We start from the raw sequence: 15934 nt of genomic DNA, 5'->3' as shown, positions 1-15934 counted from the left end.
GGCAGGATCAAGGAGTCACTCAATTTTCAGTCCTCTAGTTTTCAATGTTTTTGAGAAAGTGCCCGTCACTTGAACACTTCTCTTTTGTATCCACCAATGTGACCCATGCTCAGCAGCAACTATCCCTGTAAATATGCTCTACCTGCCAACGAGTGTCCTCCAAGTCATCAAATGAGTCCCCCCCCAGCAGAGAGAGGAGGATGCTAAGGCTCATGGAATTTTGCAAAATCTAATGTGCCAAACGCTAAATAAAGAAAAGTCTGTTCTCTCTCACTTGGATGTATAACAATGGATAAACCTCTTGGGCCTAGTAAAGTCAGATTCTTCAACTGTCAAACATCAAAAATAAGAAGGCCTATCAAAGAGCATTATCCTGAGGACGAAATTAAATGAGGTGTGTGAAAGAGACTGCACATTTTAAAATTTAAAATAAATGTTAAAAAAATAAGACTTATCAGCATTATAATTCTAAATCCATAGAGATTACTCCTCTGTGGGCATTGAGTGCGTGAAACTAGGAATCTAGAACCTAGAATCGGAAAGGTTTCCTGTAAGTGGCCTCCAATTTGAGAGGTTCCACGTGGTCCTATTAGTAATGAAGAGCAGTGTCACAAGAAAGGGAAAAAAAAAGTCAGATATAACAAAATGAAATCCAACACGGAGGAAATGAAGCCCTGACTAGTAGTAATCTTGATTGGATTAAGGTAATCTGTAGGCACACCCTAGCTGCCTACAAGAACAATATCATCCTAGTCCTCAAATTATCACCTCAATTCTCACGTATAATGTCTGCTACATGATTAAAAATACTCAGGCACATGAGGAGAAAAGACAATATGTACAAACACTAAGAGGAAAACAGATAAGAGAAAATGAGTGTATAATAATGAACTTCTCAGAAATTTTAAATGAATCATGCTGACTATGTTCAAGGAAATAAACAATAAGATTTAAGAATTCTGACATACAACTGAGTGACTTAAAAAAGAGAACATACAAAGAAGTCATCTCAAAAGCTCCAGTTGATAAACCTGATCTAGTGACAGTCAGCTATGTGGCTGTGACCCATGAGTGTGGCCAGGAGAAATCCTGGGCAGTGTAGCACCCTAAGAGCCTGGGCCAGGGAGCTAGTCTGGGTTGAAAACTTGACCCTATTATTTACTAGTGGCCTTTGGGGAGGCCAAGATGGCTATGGTTAAGCTCCCTGGCCAAGGCTCCAGGAGGCTGTTTTTAGTGTGTGGCCAAAGTCATGAATACCCTGATGCAGTGTAGGCACTCGGGGGCGTGAACACCCTTACACAGTGCAGGCACTCGAGGGCGTGAACACCCTGATGCAGTGCAGGCACTCGGGGGCATGAACACCTGACACAGTGCAGGCACTAGGGGGTGTGAACATCTGACACAGTGCAGGCACTCGGGGGTGTGAACACCTGACACAGTGCAGGCACTTGGGGGCGTGAACACCTGACACAGTGCAGGCACTCGGGGGCGTGAACACCTGACACAGTGCAGGCACTCGGGGGCGTGAACACCTGATACAGTGAAGGCACTCGAGGGCGTGAACACCCTGACACAGTGCAGGCACTGGGGGCGTGAACACCCTGACACAGTGCAGGCACTCGGGGGCGTGAACACCCTGACGCAGTGCAGGCACTGGGGGCGTGAACACCCTGATGCAGTGCAGGCACTCGAGGGCGTGAACACCCTGACACAGTGCAGGCACTCGGGGGCGTGAACACCTGACACAGTGCAGGCACTTGGGGGCGTGAACACCTGACACAGCGCAGGTACTCGGGGGAATGAACCCCTGACACAGTGCAGGCACTCGGGGACGTGAACACCTGACACAGTGCAGGCACTCGGGGGCGTGAACACCTGACACAGTGCAGGCACTTGGGGGCGTGAACACCTGACACAGCGCAGGTACTCGGGGGAATGAACCCCTGACACAGTGCAGGCACTCGGGGACGTGAACACCTGACACAGTGCAGGCACTCGGGGGTGTGAACACCCTGACACAGTGCAGGCACTCGGGGGCGTGAACATCTGCCTGTGAGCAGGTGCCCACTTACCTTCCTGCTGGTTACCTAATAATGTGCCTTCTTTGTCTGGGCTGCATATATATCTAAAAGGCCCATGGAAGGACTCAGGGGGTTGGCTGGGTCTACTGCCCCACTGCATCTCACTTCTTCGGCCACCTGCCGGTATCCTGCATGTTTCCTGGGCCCGAGCCTCCACCCAAAGGTGTCCTTGGGGAAGTTACTGAGCCTCTCTCAGGTGCTCATCTGAGAGATGGTAGAAGCAATACCTGCTTCACAGGGTGGCTGTGGGGATTCCATGAACAGGGTCTGTCAAGTTCTTACACCAGAATCCACAAGGTGTTCTACGTACCAGGAAGTACAGCCTAAGCCTTCCTTAACTACAGAGAATGAGTTCCCTCCAGCTGCCACTGCAGCCCTGCTCTGGCCTCCCTCTCCAGATGCCTCTTCTCTACCTCTGTCCTCAGGCCCCACTTCCCACCCCAGGCACACTCTCCCTCCGACACCTCCCCAGTCACATTTGCTCACTTCCCGTCCTCACCTGTCCTGTCTCCCCTGTGCCTGAAATGCCCTTCCCTGATTAGCCCATTGGAGAGCTTCTACTCCAGCCTCAAGAATGTGCTGCACCGTCAGCTTCTCTGGGAAGCATTTCTACGGCTCTCCGAGAGGTAACTACTTCCCCTTCCGCACTCGGCCAGCCTGAGTTCCCCTTAGCAAACCCTGGGTCAGTCCTATTTGTGTCTGTCTTACCCACCGTGGGGGGGGGGGGCTTGCCTCTGACTGTGCCTCACAGTCTCTTCTCCTGAACGCCGAGTCTAGTGTGCAGTGCGAGCAGCGTTTTCATGTGGAGAGCAGGCCGTGCCTTGCTCTGAGTGCCTCCGCTGTGAACAGGAGAGCGGTTTCCAGGCTGTGCCTGACCCCATGCTGCTCCACTTCATAAAGCAGTAGTTGGCCATTCTGAGTATCTCTGCACCTTGTTTATGCAAGTCAACCACCACCCTCTGCTTAGCACAGCCACAGGCATAAACTAATAAAAATGTAACTGTGCTAATAAAGAGGGCCACCTGTGGACCTGTCGAAATAAGTCAGAAGCACACAGCTTCAAACCTACACCACAAAACCCAGACCAGTGAGCCACACACCAGACCAGCAAAGGAAGCAGCCCCTCATCTGAGACCCATCAGAGGAGGAGCACCCCAGGCTGGACACAAGGGCACCCTGACCTATAGCCTTGTCACGAGCCTGGTCCAGAAAAAAGCACCTCAATGTCAAAATTCTGATTCTCTGTCCCTGGGCCTCAGCTCAGTGCAGCTTTTCCAGACTTGATGTCACACATGGCCCACTCCAAGATGACACTGAAACTGCCATCAGTCTGGACCCTCACCTGGACCATCTATAGAACGGCTCACCTACAGTGACTCTCTGCATCCATATCTGCTCTCCGCCCTTGCTCGGGAGAACACATCCTGTAACCCCGAGGCCGCCTTCACCCTTTCTGTAAATACAAAAGCCTACATATGAACACACACACGTTGTACAGTGTGCAGTGTGACTTGAGGGTCAGACACAGAAGTGATCAGGAGTAGAGGATAGAAACTGTGATTGCCAGGCTTGTGGCTGTCAGCTGACCCACGAGCACGGGCTGAGTGGCCACTGGTGGAAGCAGTGTACCTGTGAGCTCACTGCTATTCAATAAATCCTGCCGTCACAGAAAGACGCAAGCACGACTGGTCCATGTTAACAGCACGTCTCGCTCACAACATGGGGTGGTGACGACCGAGTGATGCGTGACTGAGCGAGTGGCAGACGCCTGTTTCCTCCCCTCCCCGCAGCTCAGACGCTCTCGGCCTGGATGGAAGCAGAATGGGATTCGGGATCCTTACTCCTCTAAGGCCTGCAGCATGCTCCCGGGGTCCTCGGAAGTCAGGATGTCCACCATCTGGTCGTTGAGGGAAAGGTCCTCGTTCACTCCGCCCGCCGAGGTGAAAGGCGAGGGCTCCAACTTGCTCTCGGCTCGCTGAACCTTCAGGAGAAAGGCAGACGCAGCAACTTAGTGGGCCTCCGCAGGACCTCCACACGACGGGAAGTCAGCAGGGAAGGCTGGCGGTCGGCAGGCAGGGGACAGGGCTGGCCTGGCCACCCTGGGCAGGTGAACTCGGGCAAGCGCTGCTCTTCCTGGAGCCTCCACTGCTCAGTGGAGAAGTGGGATCATGATTCCGACGGCCTGCTCCCGAGGGCTGTGCGCCTACGGCACAGCAGAGCTGGGAAGGCCTTGGGGACCCACAGAGATCTGTGCCGGTGTTGTACCACCCTCACCACCATCGCCAGGGGGGGGACCCACACCTGGCAGTAGGACCCCGCGACACGGTTCTGGCACGTTTCTCATTAGAACATGGAATTGAGGTGGAAGTGACAGTAGACATCACTAACCCCAACGCTGATGGGACAGAGGAGATATTGTTTTGTCCCCAGGGTCGTTAATTCCACAGAAACGGGCAGCAGCTCTAGCTGACATCATTCTGGGAGCCTGGCACGTGTGATGACACAACACTCAGTGCCCCACTCGACAGATAAGGAAACTGAGGTTCAGAGTAGTGAACAGCACATGATGGCCACACAGCTCAAAGGAGCCAGGCAGCCCGAGTCCCAGGCTGCTCCACTGGAAAGGCACCCCCGTGTTACAGCACATTGTCTCCTTGGTTACCACCACTGGCAGATACATAAAGAAAACGTGAAGAAGGCTGGGGCTGTGGCTCAGCGGTAGAGCACTCGCCTGGCATGTGTGAGACCCTGGGTTCGATCCTCAGCACCACATAAAAATATATGAATAAAATAAAGGTATTGTGTCCAAATACAACTCAAAAATAAATGTTTTTTTAAAAAAAAGAAAAAGAAAACGTGAAGAGACTCCACTGCGTGGTGCTGGGTGAGTGCTGCAGGGCCTTCAGACTTCACCTCTCTGCTCTCCGCCCGCAGCTGCGCTCAGGCACAGCACGGCACATCCGCTCCCCTCGGCAGGTAGAGCTGGGCCTGTGACACGAGGTGCCATTACGTGGGCCGCCTTCCTCCTCACTTCTGCCACCAGGAGACAGAGGCCAGCCTCGCTTTGTGATGGCGCCTCTCCTCCAGGAGACGGAGGCAGAAAGACAGCAGGCCCCCTCGGCTGGACAGGACTTCTACCTCCAGGAAGACAGGTCTCCAGACACTGGGTCCTGGCCGGCGCTGGGCCACCTGCCGCTGTCCAGACTCACGGATCTCAGTTTCCCACACAGAGGAGGAGGGGGATGGCAGACGTTCCTTCCCAGGGGCTGCAGCTAGGGGTGGCGCTGAGTCACAGCGGCTCCAGCCCTCGATGGCCCTGCACAAACCAACCCAGAGCCCAGGGGGTGCCCTCCCACCCCCGCCACCTGGTTTTCCTTCCTGTCTGTCCACCCATAAACTGGCCAAGTGCTCACTCACCCCTTGGGCCCTGGAGGGGTGCCTCAAGCACAGGTTCCACCCAGGCAAGGGCCACACAGACACCACCTGGCCCCGCTAAACCCCTCCCCGACCCTGCAGTGGCCACCAGACAAGCGCCACCAGCCGACACATGACTCTTCCCTGGAGGATCCTGCTGGCCTTCAGATCCCATGCCAGGGCACAGTGTCATCCTTTCTCCTTGCCTCCTGGCCCCAAACAGTCACTGGTGGGACTTGGGGATGAGCACCCTGGGCTGCCTCGTGCCCTGGGCAGGAGTCAGCTGGTGCCATGTCCCCCGCCCTCCCCCCTCCCCCCTCCCCGCGTAGCTGCTTCCCACCTTCCCCCTCCCTCACCCCATGGGGATCACTTCCATGTAAACCCTAAATCCCGGCCCCAGGATGTGCTATGGAGCCCAGACCAAGAGACGGAGGGGTGCGGCCAGGCTACGGGACTGTGACGAGCGCTGGGTGGTGTCCAGTGAAGGCAGGGGGAGCCCAGAGAGCCCCTCACCTCCAGGAAGTGACCAGCGATAACTGGCAGGGGAAGCGGGTGCCTGGGGGCAGACTGCCAGGGAACAGCACGGAGCACTGGGCAGATGAAGCGTGGGCGCAGGAGTTCGGCCTCCCAGGACGTGTGTCCCAAGGAGCGGCAGAGCAGAGAGTGCAGGGAAGGGGCAGGAAGCCAGCCAGGAGCCTGGGCTCCCCCAAGGACGACAGCAAGCACCAAGGCCACCAGCAGGCAGTGTGGACCAGGGCCTGAAGTGGGTGGCGAGGACACACCTGCCCGCAGTGGGTGCTGGACTGCAGGGCCCTGAGCCCAGCCACTGGTGGAAACCAACCAAGGAGCCAAAGACAGAACCAGCCTAAGTGACCACGAGGGGTGAAGAGAGGAAGGAAAGGTGGCACACGCCCACGATGGAACAGAGTTCAGCATCAGCAGATGATGTCCTGTCACAACCTGGGTGACCAGGAGGACGTCACGCTGAGTGACATGAGCCAGGCACAGGAGGACATGTGCCACATGCCCTCCCTCACGTGCGGGAGCCTTAGAGGCTGATGGGATAGAGGCAGAGGGAGCTCGGGCAGCGCTGCCGGTGGACGGGGTCTGCTGCTAACTGCACAGCCAGAGGCTGCAGGCGACCGCACAGACAAAACAGAGGACGGACAGGATTTTCAATGTTTTCCCCACAAATAAATGTTGCGTGTGTGAGGCAGTGATGTGCTCAGGACCCTGATCTGATCACTGCACACTCTCCACAGACATCCAAATACCACGCTGACCCCATGAACTCATAGGACCATTCTGTCAATTAAAAATAAAACGAAAATAATTTTTTAAATGAATCACTCAGGGAGGGTTTTAAAAGCATTAGTGGTGAGGAGGCAGTCCAGGACGCACGGTCAGTGTCTGGAGGAGCCGGGGGTGAGACACCCACAGATCTCAGCCGGCTCCCATCTGGTGCGCATGGGGGCCACCAGCTCGGCATGAACCTCGTCCCACCACCAATCCACTGCCCCAGGAAGAAGCTCACCCGGCGTCTGGCCAGCACGCCTCCCTGCAGACACTGGTATCGTGCAAAGAAGAAGAGTACCGTCCAGCTCAGTGCCAGGGAGACCAGGAAGGCAGTGAAGAAGGCCGCGGCATGGAGACCATGGTTGGGTAGAACCTGCAGGAAACAGGGAGAGCGAGAGTCACCTGCGGTCACACTTCCCATCTGCCAAGGTCAGCAGATGACCAAGAGTCTCAGCAGAACACACAGGGAGTCAGGAGAGCCAACTGGGTTTGGACCAGCTCTCCCAGGGCCTGGCTGGTTGCCTTGGGGTCCTTGCTGGCCCTCTTGGAGCTTGAGTCCCTCCTGGTGTTAAGGCTCGCCACTCAAGAACGTTCATTTCCAAAGTCAAACACATACCAAACATCAGGCAGCACTGGAGACCTGGGTATTTCCTAACAGTAAGGGGCAGAATCTTGCAGGGGCCAGTACCTCAGTGCACTTGAGACCCTCACCCCAGGAGGTCCACCCATCAGGGTTGTAGCCAGGACACCGAGGAGAGGGGGAGGATGCCCAGGGCAGCAGACATTCCCACAGGAGGTGGGTGGGCACTAGGCCATCCTGCCACTCCACGATCTGGGCAGGAGCTCGCCAGGGCTCAGCATGACTGGCAGACAAGGAGCCGCACCACCCAGATGCCTGTCAAGAGGGACTTGGTGTGAAGCTGCGGGTATGCAGGCAGTAGACAGCCCCTGGCTTCGAGGTCAGAATCAGCGGCAGAGAGCCACCTCACTTGATGTCACAGTCTTTCCAGAACTGCCTGCACCTAGCAGCAGAGCACAGTAGGGCGTGACGGCCAGCAACTGCCACCCGACGAGGGACACCCTGATGGCCACACAGGCTCCAGGGCTTCCCCACCAGGTTGGCTGAGGATGGCGACCCCACCTCCTCCTCTGCCCAGTCCTGGCTCCTCCTTATCCCCCTCACTGGGGGCATCACCTACAGGTCTATAATGACCACAAAGATACAAAGCAAAATCAGAAGTGGAGGAGATGCACCCTGCAAAGCCCCAGGAAGACAGCACACGTGCTTCCAAGAGCCCCCTGGGTGCGGCACGAGGAGGTGCCCAATCCCAGCAGGGAGTGGGGCTGCTTGTGAGATGCTGGCTGCCTGCGAGGCTCAGTAAGACGCAGCGTCCCAGTTCTCACCCAGGGGTGGGGACGCAGGCCCCTCTGCTTGGCATGAACAGAGTTCCTGAAGGAAAGAAGGTGTTCAGTACCAACTGTGGATGTGTTTGTGAAGCCAGCCTAGTCACAGCCAGCCACGCTCACCAGCCTGGCGAGAGGAGGAACCCTCCTAAGACCCAAGGAATCAGACGCCAGCTCGGGCTGACCCTGCAAGCCAGCCTGAGAGCAGCCCCCAGCCCCAGGGGCCACCCTTTCTGCAACCTGGAAATACACTGAGCCCTCCTCTGTCTCAGCAACTGCTCCAGAGAAGCCAACCCAGGAGGACAAGTCTCATTCAAAACAGCTGCAGACAACAGGGACACTGACAGCTCAGGAGCCAGCAGACAAGTAGCCCACCCCTCATTCCTGCAGCCGCATGCAGGTGACAGTCAAGGGCAAGTCCTCTCAACAGACCAGGCCACCCCAGCCATCCTGCTGTCAATGCTGAGCCCCATGCAGGGGTTCCCCTAGACCCTGAGGGCAGCTGAACCAAAGCACAATGGCAGGCTCACCGCCCCGTGGCTCAGCCGTCTACCAAGAGGGAGGACAGCCACTCTGCCTCCCACTTGGACCTCCTAAATCAGGACTTTGACTAACACCAAAATGAAACCCAGGGTCTCCTACATTTGTGCTGGAGTATCCCTCTGAGCCCTAATTGTGTACCCACTGGACAAGAAAAACGTCACTAAACTGGATAAACATGAATAGTATTCCATGGAGGTGACATTAAAATATTGATAAAGAAGAGACCCCCCCCCCAGTGTCTCTAAAGAGGCCAAGGCACTGGGGTTGAGCTTACCAAGGGGTCTGCTCTTGCAGAAGGGGCAGCCTGTTTCACAGCTTTAGGAAGGAGGGAAGGATCTGGCACAGGCCCTGTGGACCGCCTAGACAAGGTGTCCGGGCGAGGCGCCAGGCTGAGCTGATCTGCTGTCAAAGCTGAGCCCACGCTGAAGTGCTAACTCCCAGGATCTATGCGGGATCTTATTTGGAAGTATGCTCTATGAAGATGTGATCCAGATGTGGTTGTGTTGAACTAGGGTGGGCCCTGAGTCCCCTGGCCATGTCCTCATAGGAGAGGAGATGGACAGACACAGGACACACAGAGAAGATGGGCCTGTGAAGACAGAGGCAGAGGCCAGTGTGCAGCTGGGAGCAGGCGAAGGCTGAGGGCTTCCGGGGCCACGTGAAGCCGGGGGCACGAGGAAGGTTGCTTCTCCAGGACCTTCCCAGGCAGCGTGGCCCTGCCAACGTCTGAGACTCCCGCCTCCAGCCTGAGAGAACAAGAGCCTGCTGACTAAGGGGCTGAGCCGTACAGGTCCCCCAGGGCTCCCAGGACACGGAGCCAGTGTGTGATTGACCTCCTGGCACTCAATGCCCAGCAATCCTGCAGAGACGCCCAGCAGACCAACAGATGAGCAAAGAGATTCAGTAACTCATGTCCTCGGCTGAAAACGCCAGTTGGGCTCTGCTGGCCACCAGTGTCCATGTTCTCCCCTCAGGTCACACCAACCACCGTCCAGGTTGCTGTGAAGTTCCTAGTCCCACTCTCCTAGTCCAGGGGAGAAGCTGCTTGACTGACTGGTGAGAACCACAAACAAGGACTGGGCCAGAATCACAGGCAGCAGGTCCTGTGCTGTGCACACACTCCACACCCCCTCTCCTCCCTCCCCGTCACCCTCTCTCCTCTTCCACCTCCACCTTCTCAATCCGAATCTGAGGTCCCACGTTCCTTTGGCCAGGAGACCGGCAGAGGTAACTGGAAGAACAGAGGTGCCAGGCAGTTCAGCGAGGCGGGGTCTGGCTGGACGTGGCATACAGCCAGGATGCACGTCCACACCGACAGAGCAGGGCGGCTCTGTGGATCCTACTGTCTTCTCACTTGCAAATTTTACTTCTGACACCAAACAACAGGCACATCTTGTAGGCAGAGCCTGCCTCCTGGGGTAAGACCACCTTAACTACCATATTCATCTATCTGCAGTGCTAAATCACACTAGGCCCTGTCCTTTCCCTGCCCACAACTTCCACCATGAAGATGGACAAAGAAGAGCTAGGTCTCAAGATGCAGCTTTCTGGGAAGGAGAAGAGGCCACCCAATCACCACCATCATCATCATGCTCACCACCACTGTTGTTATGGTGTGGATACGAGGTGCCCCCAAAAGCCCATGTGTGCAATAATACAGGGATGTTCAGATGAAAAGATCTGACCAGTGGATTAATCCACTTGTGGGATTACTATTCTGAAAGGATTCATGGGTGGTGTGGCTGGAGGAAGTGGGTCACTGGGGACAGGCCTTTGGGGCTTAGTTTTGTCCCTGGAAAGTGGAGTTCCCTCTGTCTCTCCCCTGCCCCTTCTCTCTGTTTCCTGACTGTCGTGAACTGAGTAGACTTCCTCTGCCATGGCATTCCACCATGATGCTCTGTCTCATTCGAGCCTAGAGCTATAGTCGGTCAACCATGTACTGAAGCTCTGAAACCATGAGCCAAAAATAAACTTTCCCTCCTCTAAGGCGTTCTTGTCAAATATTTTGGTCCCAGGGATGAAAAGTTGTCAGAGACAACCATCAACATTCATCACTACCACCATTATCCTCACCATCATCATCACCATTACCATCACCATCTCCATCATCTCTGCCACCATGACAACTACCACCATCACTATCATCACCATGACCACCACCATCATCACCATCACCATGACCACCACCATCATCACCATGACCACCACCATCATCACCATGACCACCACCATCATCACCATCACCATGACCACCACCATCATCACCATCACCATGACCACCACCATCATCACCATGACCACCACCATCATCACCATCACCATGACCACCACCATCATCACCATGACCACCACCATCATCACCATCACCATGACCACCACCATCATCACCATGACCACCACCACATTGTAGCTCAGTGATTCCATGGCTTTACATATTTTAATCCGTTTGATCCTCACAATACTATGATGTGTATGCTATTTTAATTCCAATTTCATAAAGCACGATACCAAGGTCTAAATAAGTTAACTAAATGGCCCAGGTTACGAGGTAGTAAGTAGTGGCTCTGACATATGCAAAAGACATAAATCATTTGTCTTTTGCATACACTACAAATTCTTTCCCAAGTTTCTCATTAATCTTTTTTAGTGCTCTTTTTAAATGTCAAGTTTTCAATTATTTCCAACTATTTATATACGCAAATCCATGGTTTTCTTTAGACCACATAATATTAGCTCATATTTACTTTTTACAATAATTTTAGCTATTTAGACTTTAATCTCATTAGGAAATTGATTTTTGTTTTTCTTCCAAAAGATCTAGTCATTTCCCCAAAATTTACACATGGCATTCTCCCTATGATTTAGAATGCCATTCTACTGCACACACTAGACCTTTCTCATCCTCAGTGCTACCCACAGCGTTACTGTAGTTCTGTGGTATTTTTAAGGTCTGATAGGGTATATTTTCCCATGTTACTCTTGCTTTTCAAAATCTTCCCATCCAGCCTCGTGAACTCAGATTTTCAGGCGAACCTTGACTTCATCACATTGCCCACAAAGTCTCATGGGAATTATTATTGGACTCGCAGTGGATGATTCTGGGTACCATAGCAACTGCTGTAAACGTCTCGATTGGACCTGAGATCCTTGCAGCAGAACACTGCGTCTGGGTCTCTGGTGCCTGGTCAGGTGCTGGCACCTTCACCTGCATGTCAGGGAGACAGGGCACAGGTGAGGGCTCTTGGTATCCGAGCCCTGCCCCCCAGGTAGGGCACAGTGTGATAGTCCTTTTCCCTCAAAGACTACTCACCCTGGAGGAAGACAGGGTCAGACAACATCTTGACAAAATGGAAAGAAATTCCTGAGGCCTCCTTTTCCTTGAGTGATGTGTCGGTTTTCACGTCAGGAGATCAAGGAGATGGAGGGTCCTCCGCATGTTGCAGGAAGAGCAACTTCCTGTCTTTACTGTGTTTTTCACCTGCCTGATGAAGACTCCAGGGGAGCTGCCGGCCTCCCTGGGCTCCTTTTCATGCACTTGCAGCTTCCTAGTGTAAGCTCAGCGTCTCTGCAGGTTCCAGGCAGCCCTGTGGGGCACACCTGGTTTCCAAGGGCCCTGCCCTGGGTGTCTCCCCAGTGGACTCTGGTTCCATCCAACCAGCAGTTGGCCTGGGCTTAACCCTGAAATCAACCTTCAGCTCCACACTTCAGAATATCCCTCCGTCTTTAAGCCTCACCTCCTCCAGGAAGCCTGCCAGTCTACCCAGCCAGAGCTCTCCTCCCCTGTTGGGACCCACAGGACAATTTATACTCAAGTCATAAACTCAGAAATTCAATCATAACTGTGCACCGTTTGGTCTTTTTTGTTTTTCATTTAATGTCTCAGTGTGATGTGGGGACAGTGGCGTGAAGAGGTTGAGTCCCCAGATGGCCCCAGACTCCATTGCTACTTAAGATCTTGCACTGGGCCAGACCCACTCTCTAGCACCGTGTGGGCACCTGAGCCTGGGGCCCTGGGAAGCGGCACACATTCTCAGCCATCGCAGATCACCTGGCAAGGCTGTCGGAGTCATGTCATACGTCAACAGTACCGACACCCCCTGCAGGTGTGTGCTGAGCACTGTGAACTGCCAGGCCCTGCACGGGGTGCCCACCTGCCATACACCTGCCTTGACAACCACCCAGGAGGTGGGTCCAAGGATCACTCTCATTTACGACTGAGGTAAGCCACCCTCCTAAGACCACAGTCAGTGGAGGGACAGGGACTCGAGGCCAGGCCTTCTGGTCTGAGTGCCCGCTGTGCCCACAGCAATGTAGGGTGCCATCTCTGTATTCCTCACATCAATAGGGTACTGCTTGAACGTGGCCCCCAGCCTGCGGGCACCTGGGCAGGGCAGGCTGCACCCCAGAGGGGCACTGCTCCTGCTTCCTCAGAAAGGCAGCCGTAGGCCCTGGGAGGGCTCAGCGCCATCCTCCCAGAGGGCTGGGCACGAAGCAAGGACAGCCGTGAAGTGGATGCAGCCACGCAGCAGCCAGCCCTCTCCCCAGAGCGGCGACCACCACTGGCGACAGTCAGCTCAATCAAAGGATGCTGACCTATTCAATGCCACCAGCAAGGTAAGGCACTGGGGACACAGGAGCTCACAGCCAACAAGGAGAAATGGTCACCAGTGTCCCTGAGGCCCACTAGACTGTGGGCTCGTCTCACTCTCCATCTCGTCTGCACAGGGCTCCAGCTCACTAGCAGGTGATGTGGCCTGCTGCCCGGTGACCTACCTGGCTTTGACTGTTGACCTCCACCCACTGGCCATGCAGAAGGGTTAAATTTCCAACACTGCTAGCCTCAAAGGGCTGCCTGAGGGGCTGGGCCGTGGCTGACCTCTGGGGACATGGGCTGGTGGGGTCCTGGCCTCTGGGGACACGGCCTCCCACCACTCACTGGTGAGCATGGCTCTGCTCTCAAATGCCCCACAAACAAGGGGGTTTGTGCCCAACCCTGTTTTCCTGCAGGAGCCTGGAATCCTGGTACTTGCCGGGCAGAAGGTGCCACGTGGCCAGCCCCCGACACCCTGCCAGCGAGACCCTCAAGCTTCCCTAGTGGATGCCACGCCCCACGTGCACCCCACGCCGCCCCGTGCGGTGGTCTTGGTGGCTTGTGGCTGGTTTGCTCCACCCCCTCCGCCTCTCCCCTCTGCTCCTCTTGCTTTGGGTCCTGCCCTGGAATCACCTGTAGCCCTGTATGACTCCGTAAGTCCTGCGAGTCCCACGAGAGAGCATCAGGCCTGGAGGTGGCCTGGGGACCACAACGCTCCAACCGTGGGACCCTGGGCAATCACCTGACCCGAGTTTCCCTGGCTGGGCAATGGGGTGATTTCAAGCCAGAACCCATCTCCCAAGATGGTGGTGAAGATGATGGGAGTCGGTGTCTGTCAGTTGCTTAGGACAGCTGGCACCAGCAGACACTCAGGAAGTGCTACTGGAGAGGGTGGGGGGTCAGGTAGGTGACCTCGGTGGGATAAGGACACCCAGGGCAGCACTGTTTTGGAATGTGACTGTGAGGGTGATTGGGGGCAGCTCTGAGTGGATCCAGGAGGGAAGACCCACCCTCAGTGAGGGCAGGCACCATCCACCCTCCTGCGTCCCAGTCAGAGAAAGAATACGGGGGGCACACACACACCCCTCTTCTCCTGGACATAAGAACTCTGGATCTCTGGGCCTGGATTGAGAGGACCAGCAGTCCTGGGTCCCGGGACGTGGGGCCTTGGACTGAGACGCATGCCATGCATGGGTTTCCTTGGTCCTGACCCTTCAGATCTGGACCGTGTCATGCTACCAGCACGCCAGGGTCTCCGCTCGCTGACGGCCTGCCGTGAGGTTTCTCTGCCTCCACGATCCCGAGTCAAGCTCTCTAACGAATCCCCTCCTGTAACACCTACACGCGTCCGTCCGTTTTTTCCCTCTGGAGAGCTCTGACACGCTTCAGGACACAGTGCTCTATGAACACATGGATGTGTGCCCCGGAAGCCACCAAAATGATGAACGGAAACGGGACAGTGAGGGTGGTGATCAGCAGAGGCAGGAGCCAGCTGCCAACCACAGGGCTCTGGGACGATGCGGGAAGTCACCAGCAGCTGGTGGCAACGTGAGACCAGGATTAGGGGCAGCACAGGGGGACAGGTGGCACCTTGGCCTGTCCAGATGGCGGCTGCCCCTTGGGGTGTCACCTGGGGAGGCCAGCCAGACAGCCATGGCCACTCGGAGGAGCCGCAACACCACACAGTCCCCAGCCTCCACCCCATCTGGGCTGTGAGGCCCACAGCTGGTTCCTCCCCTGGCTCCCAGGACAGGCCAGAGGCCGACACCGTGGCTGTGAGGGACATGGGTCACGTGTCTCTTACCGTTACCTTCTCTTCTGCTGTTATGGTAAGAAGGGCTTTCAGCTGTGTCCTGTTCTGGAAAAGAAAAAAAACACTCTGGTCACTGCTCCCGGAGTCTGGTCCGCAGGGTGGCACTGGTGTCATGTTCTGCCCACCAGGCACCCGGCCGACAGCTGGGCAAGGAGGAGCCCGCGGGGTCCTGCAGTCCCTTGCTGGGAAGTCTGTGATTTTGGATCCTGCTTTCTCCACCAAACGCTCACGCGCAAACCCAGCACCAGGTTCCTAGACCCAGGAGAGCCCGCAGCACGGCGTGTGGGAAACACAGGTGGGGGCCAGGCCTCCCAGAGAGGGGTGGGCCCAAGGCTGCCAGATGTGTGTCCAGGGGAGACCACCCACTCTCTGCCTAGGGTCACCTCTCACGGTGACACACCCTGTGGGCCCACCTAATGGCTTCAATGTCCCTCTGTTGAGAAGACACCAGACCCATGAAGGGTGAGTGTCCACACCCTCTGCAGCCATGGGGCACCCAAGAAAACCCACCACGGGACAGGCCTGCGGGGTGGAGGCAGGACCCCCCACAGCTGGAAGGGCACAGGCCAGAGCACAGCTCCATGCCCAGCAGGGGCAAGGCACAGCCCAGCAGGGCTCAGTGGGGAGGTGGGGGGAGTGGAGAGAGCGGTGGTGGGAAGACAGGGTGAGCGTCCCCGATCCGAAGTGCTTGAGTGAGAAGTATTTCAGAGTGTTTTCATATTAGGAATATCTGCATGTTCATGAAGAACCCTCTTGGGGCTGAGACCCAGGATAAATGCAAACTCCAGTTAA

At 55.5% G+C, this 15934-nt stretch overlaps 1 protein-coding gene and 1 long non-coding RNA gene across 9 annotated transcripts in view; both read right to left on the bottom strand.

Annotated features, from left to right (window-relative positions):
- Positions 1 to 15934, bottom strand: part of Evc2 (EvC ciliary complex subunit 2) — a 97948-nt gene that overhangs the window by 60803 nt on the left and 21211 nt on the right. For all 8 annotated transcript variants that reach the window (XM_078021009.1, XM_078021010.1, XM_078021011.1 and 5 more), the window contains 3 exons: positions 15134 to 15187; positions 7030 to 7164; positions 3923 to 4062 (listed from right to left, as the gene is read on the bottom strand). In XM_078021009.1, the coding sequence (XP_077877135.1) occupies positions 3923 to 4062; positions 7030 to 7164; positions 15134 to 15187 (329 nt within the window). The remainder of the gene's footprint in view (positions 1 to 3922; positions 4063 to 7029; positions 7165 to 15133; positions 15188 to 15934) is intronic.
- Positions 928 to 3916, bottom strand: LOC144366604 (uncharacterized). Its single transcript, XR_013425677.1, has 2 exons — positions 1465 to 3916; positions 928 to 1362 (listed from the first exon to the last, which is right to left on the bottom strand). It is a non-coding gene; the product is annotated as an uncharacterized LOC144366604 (long non-coding RNA).

The sequence above is a fragment of the Ictidomys tridecemlineatus genome, chromosome 9, assembly GCF_052094955.1.
Source record: "Ictidomys tridecemlineatus isolate mIctTri1 chromosome 9, mIctTri1.hap1, whole genome shotgun sequence".
NCBI classification, from domain to species: domain Eukaryota; kingdom Metazoa; phylum Chordata; class Mammalia; order Rodentia; family Sciuridae; genus Ictidomys; species Ictidomys tridecemlineatus.
The sequence above is the reverse complement of the archived record's forward strand: the minus strand, read 5'-3'. Positions and strand labels throughout refer to the sequence as shown.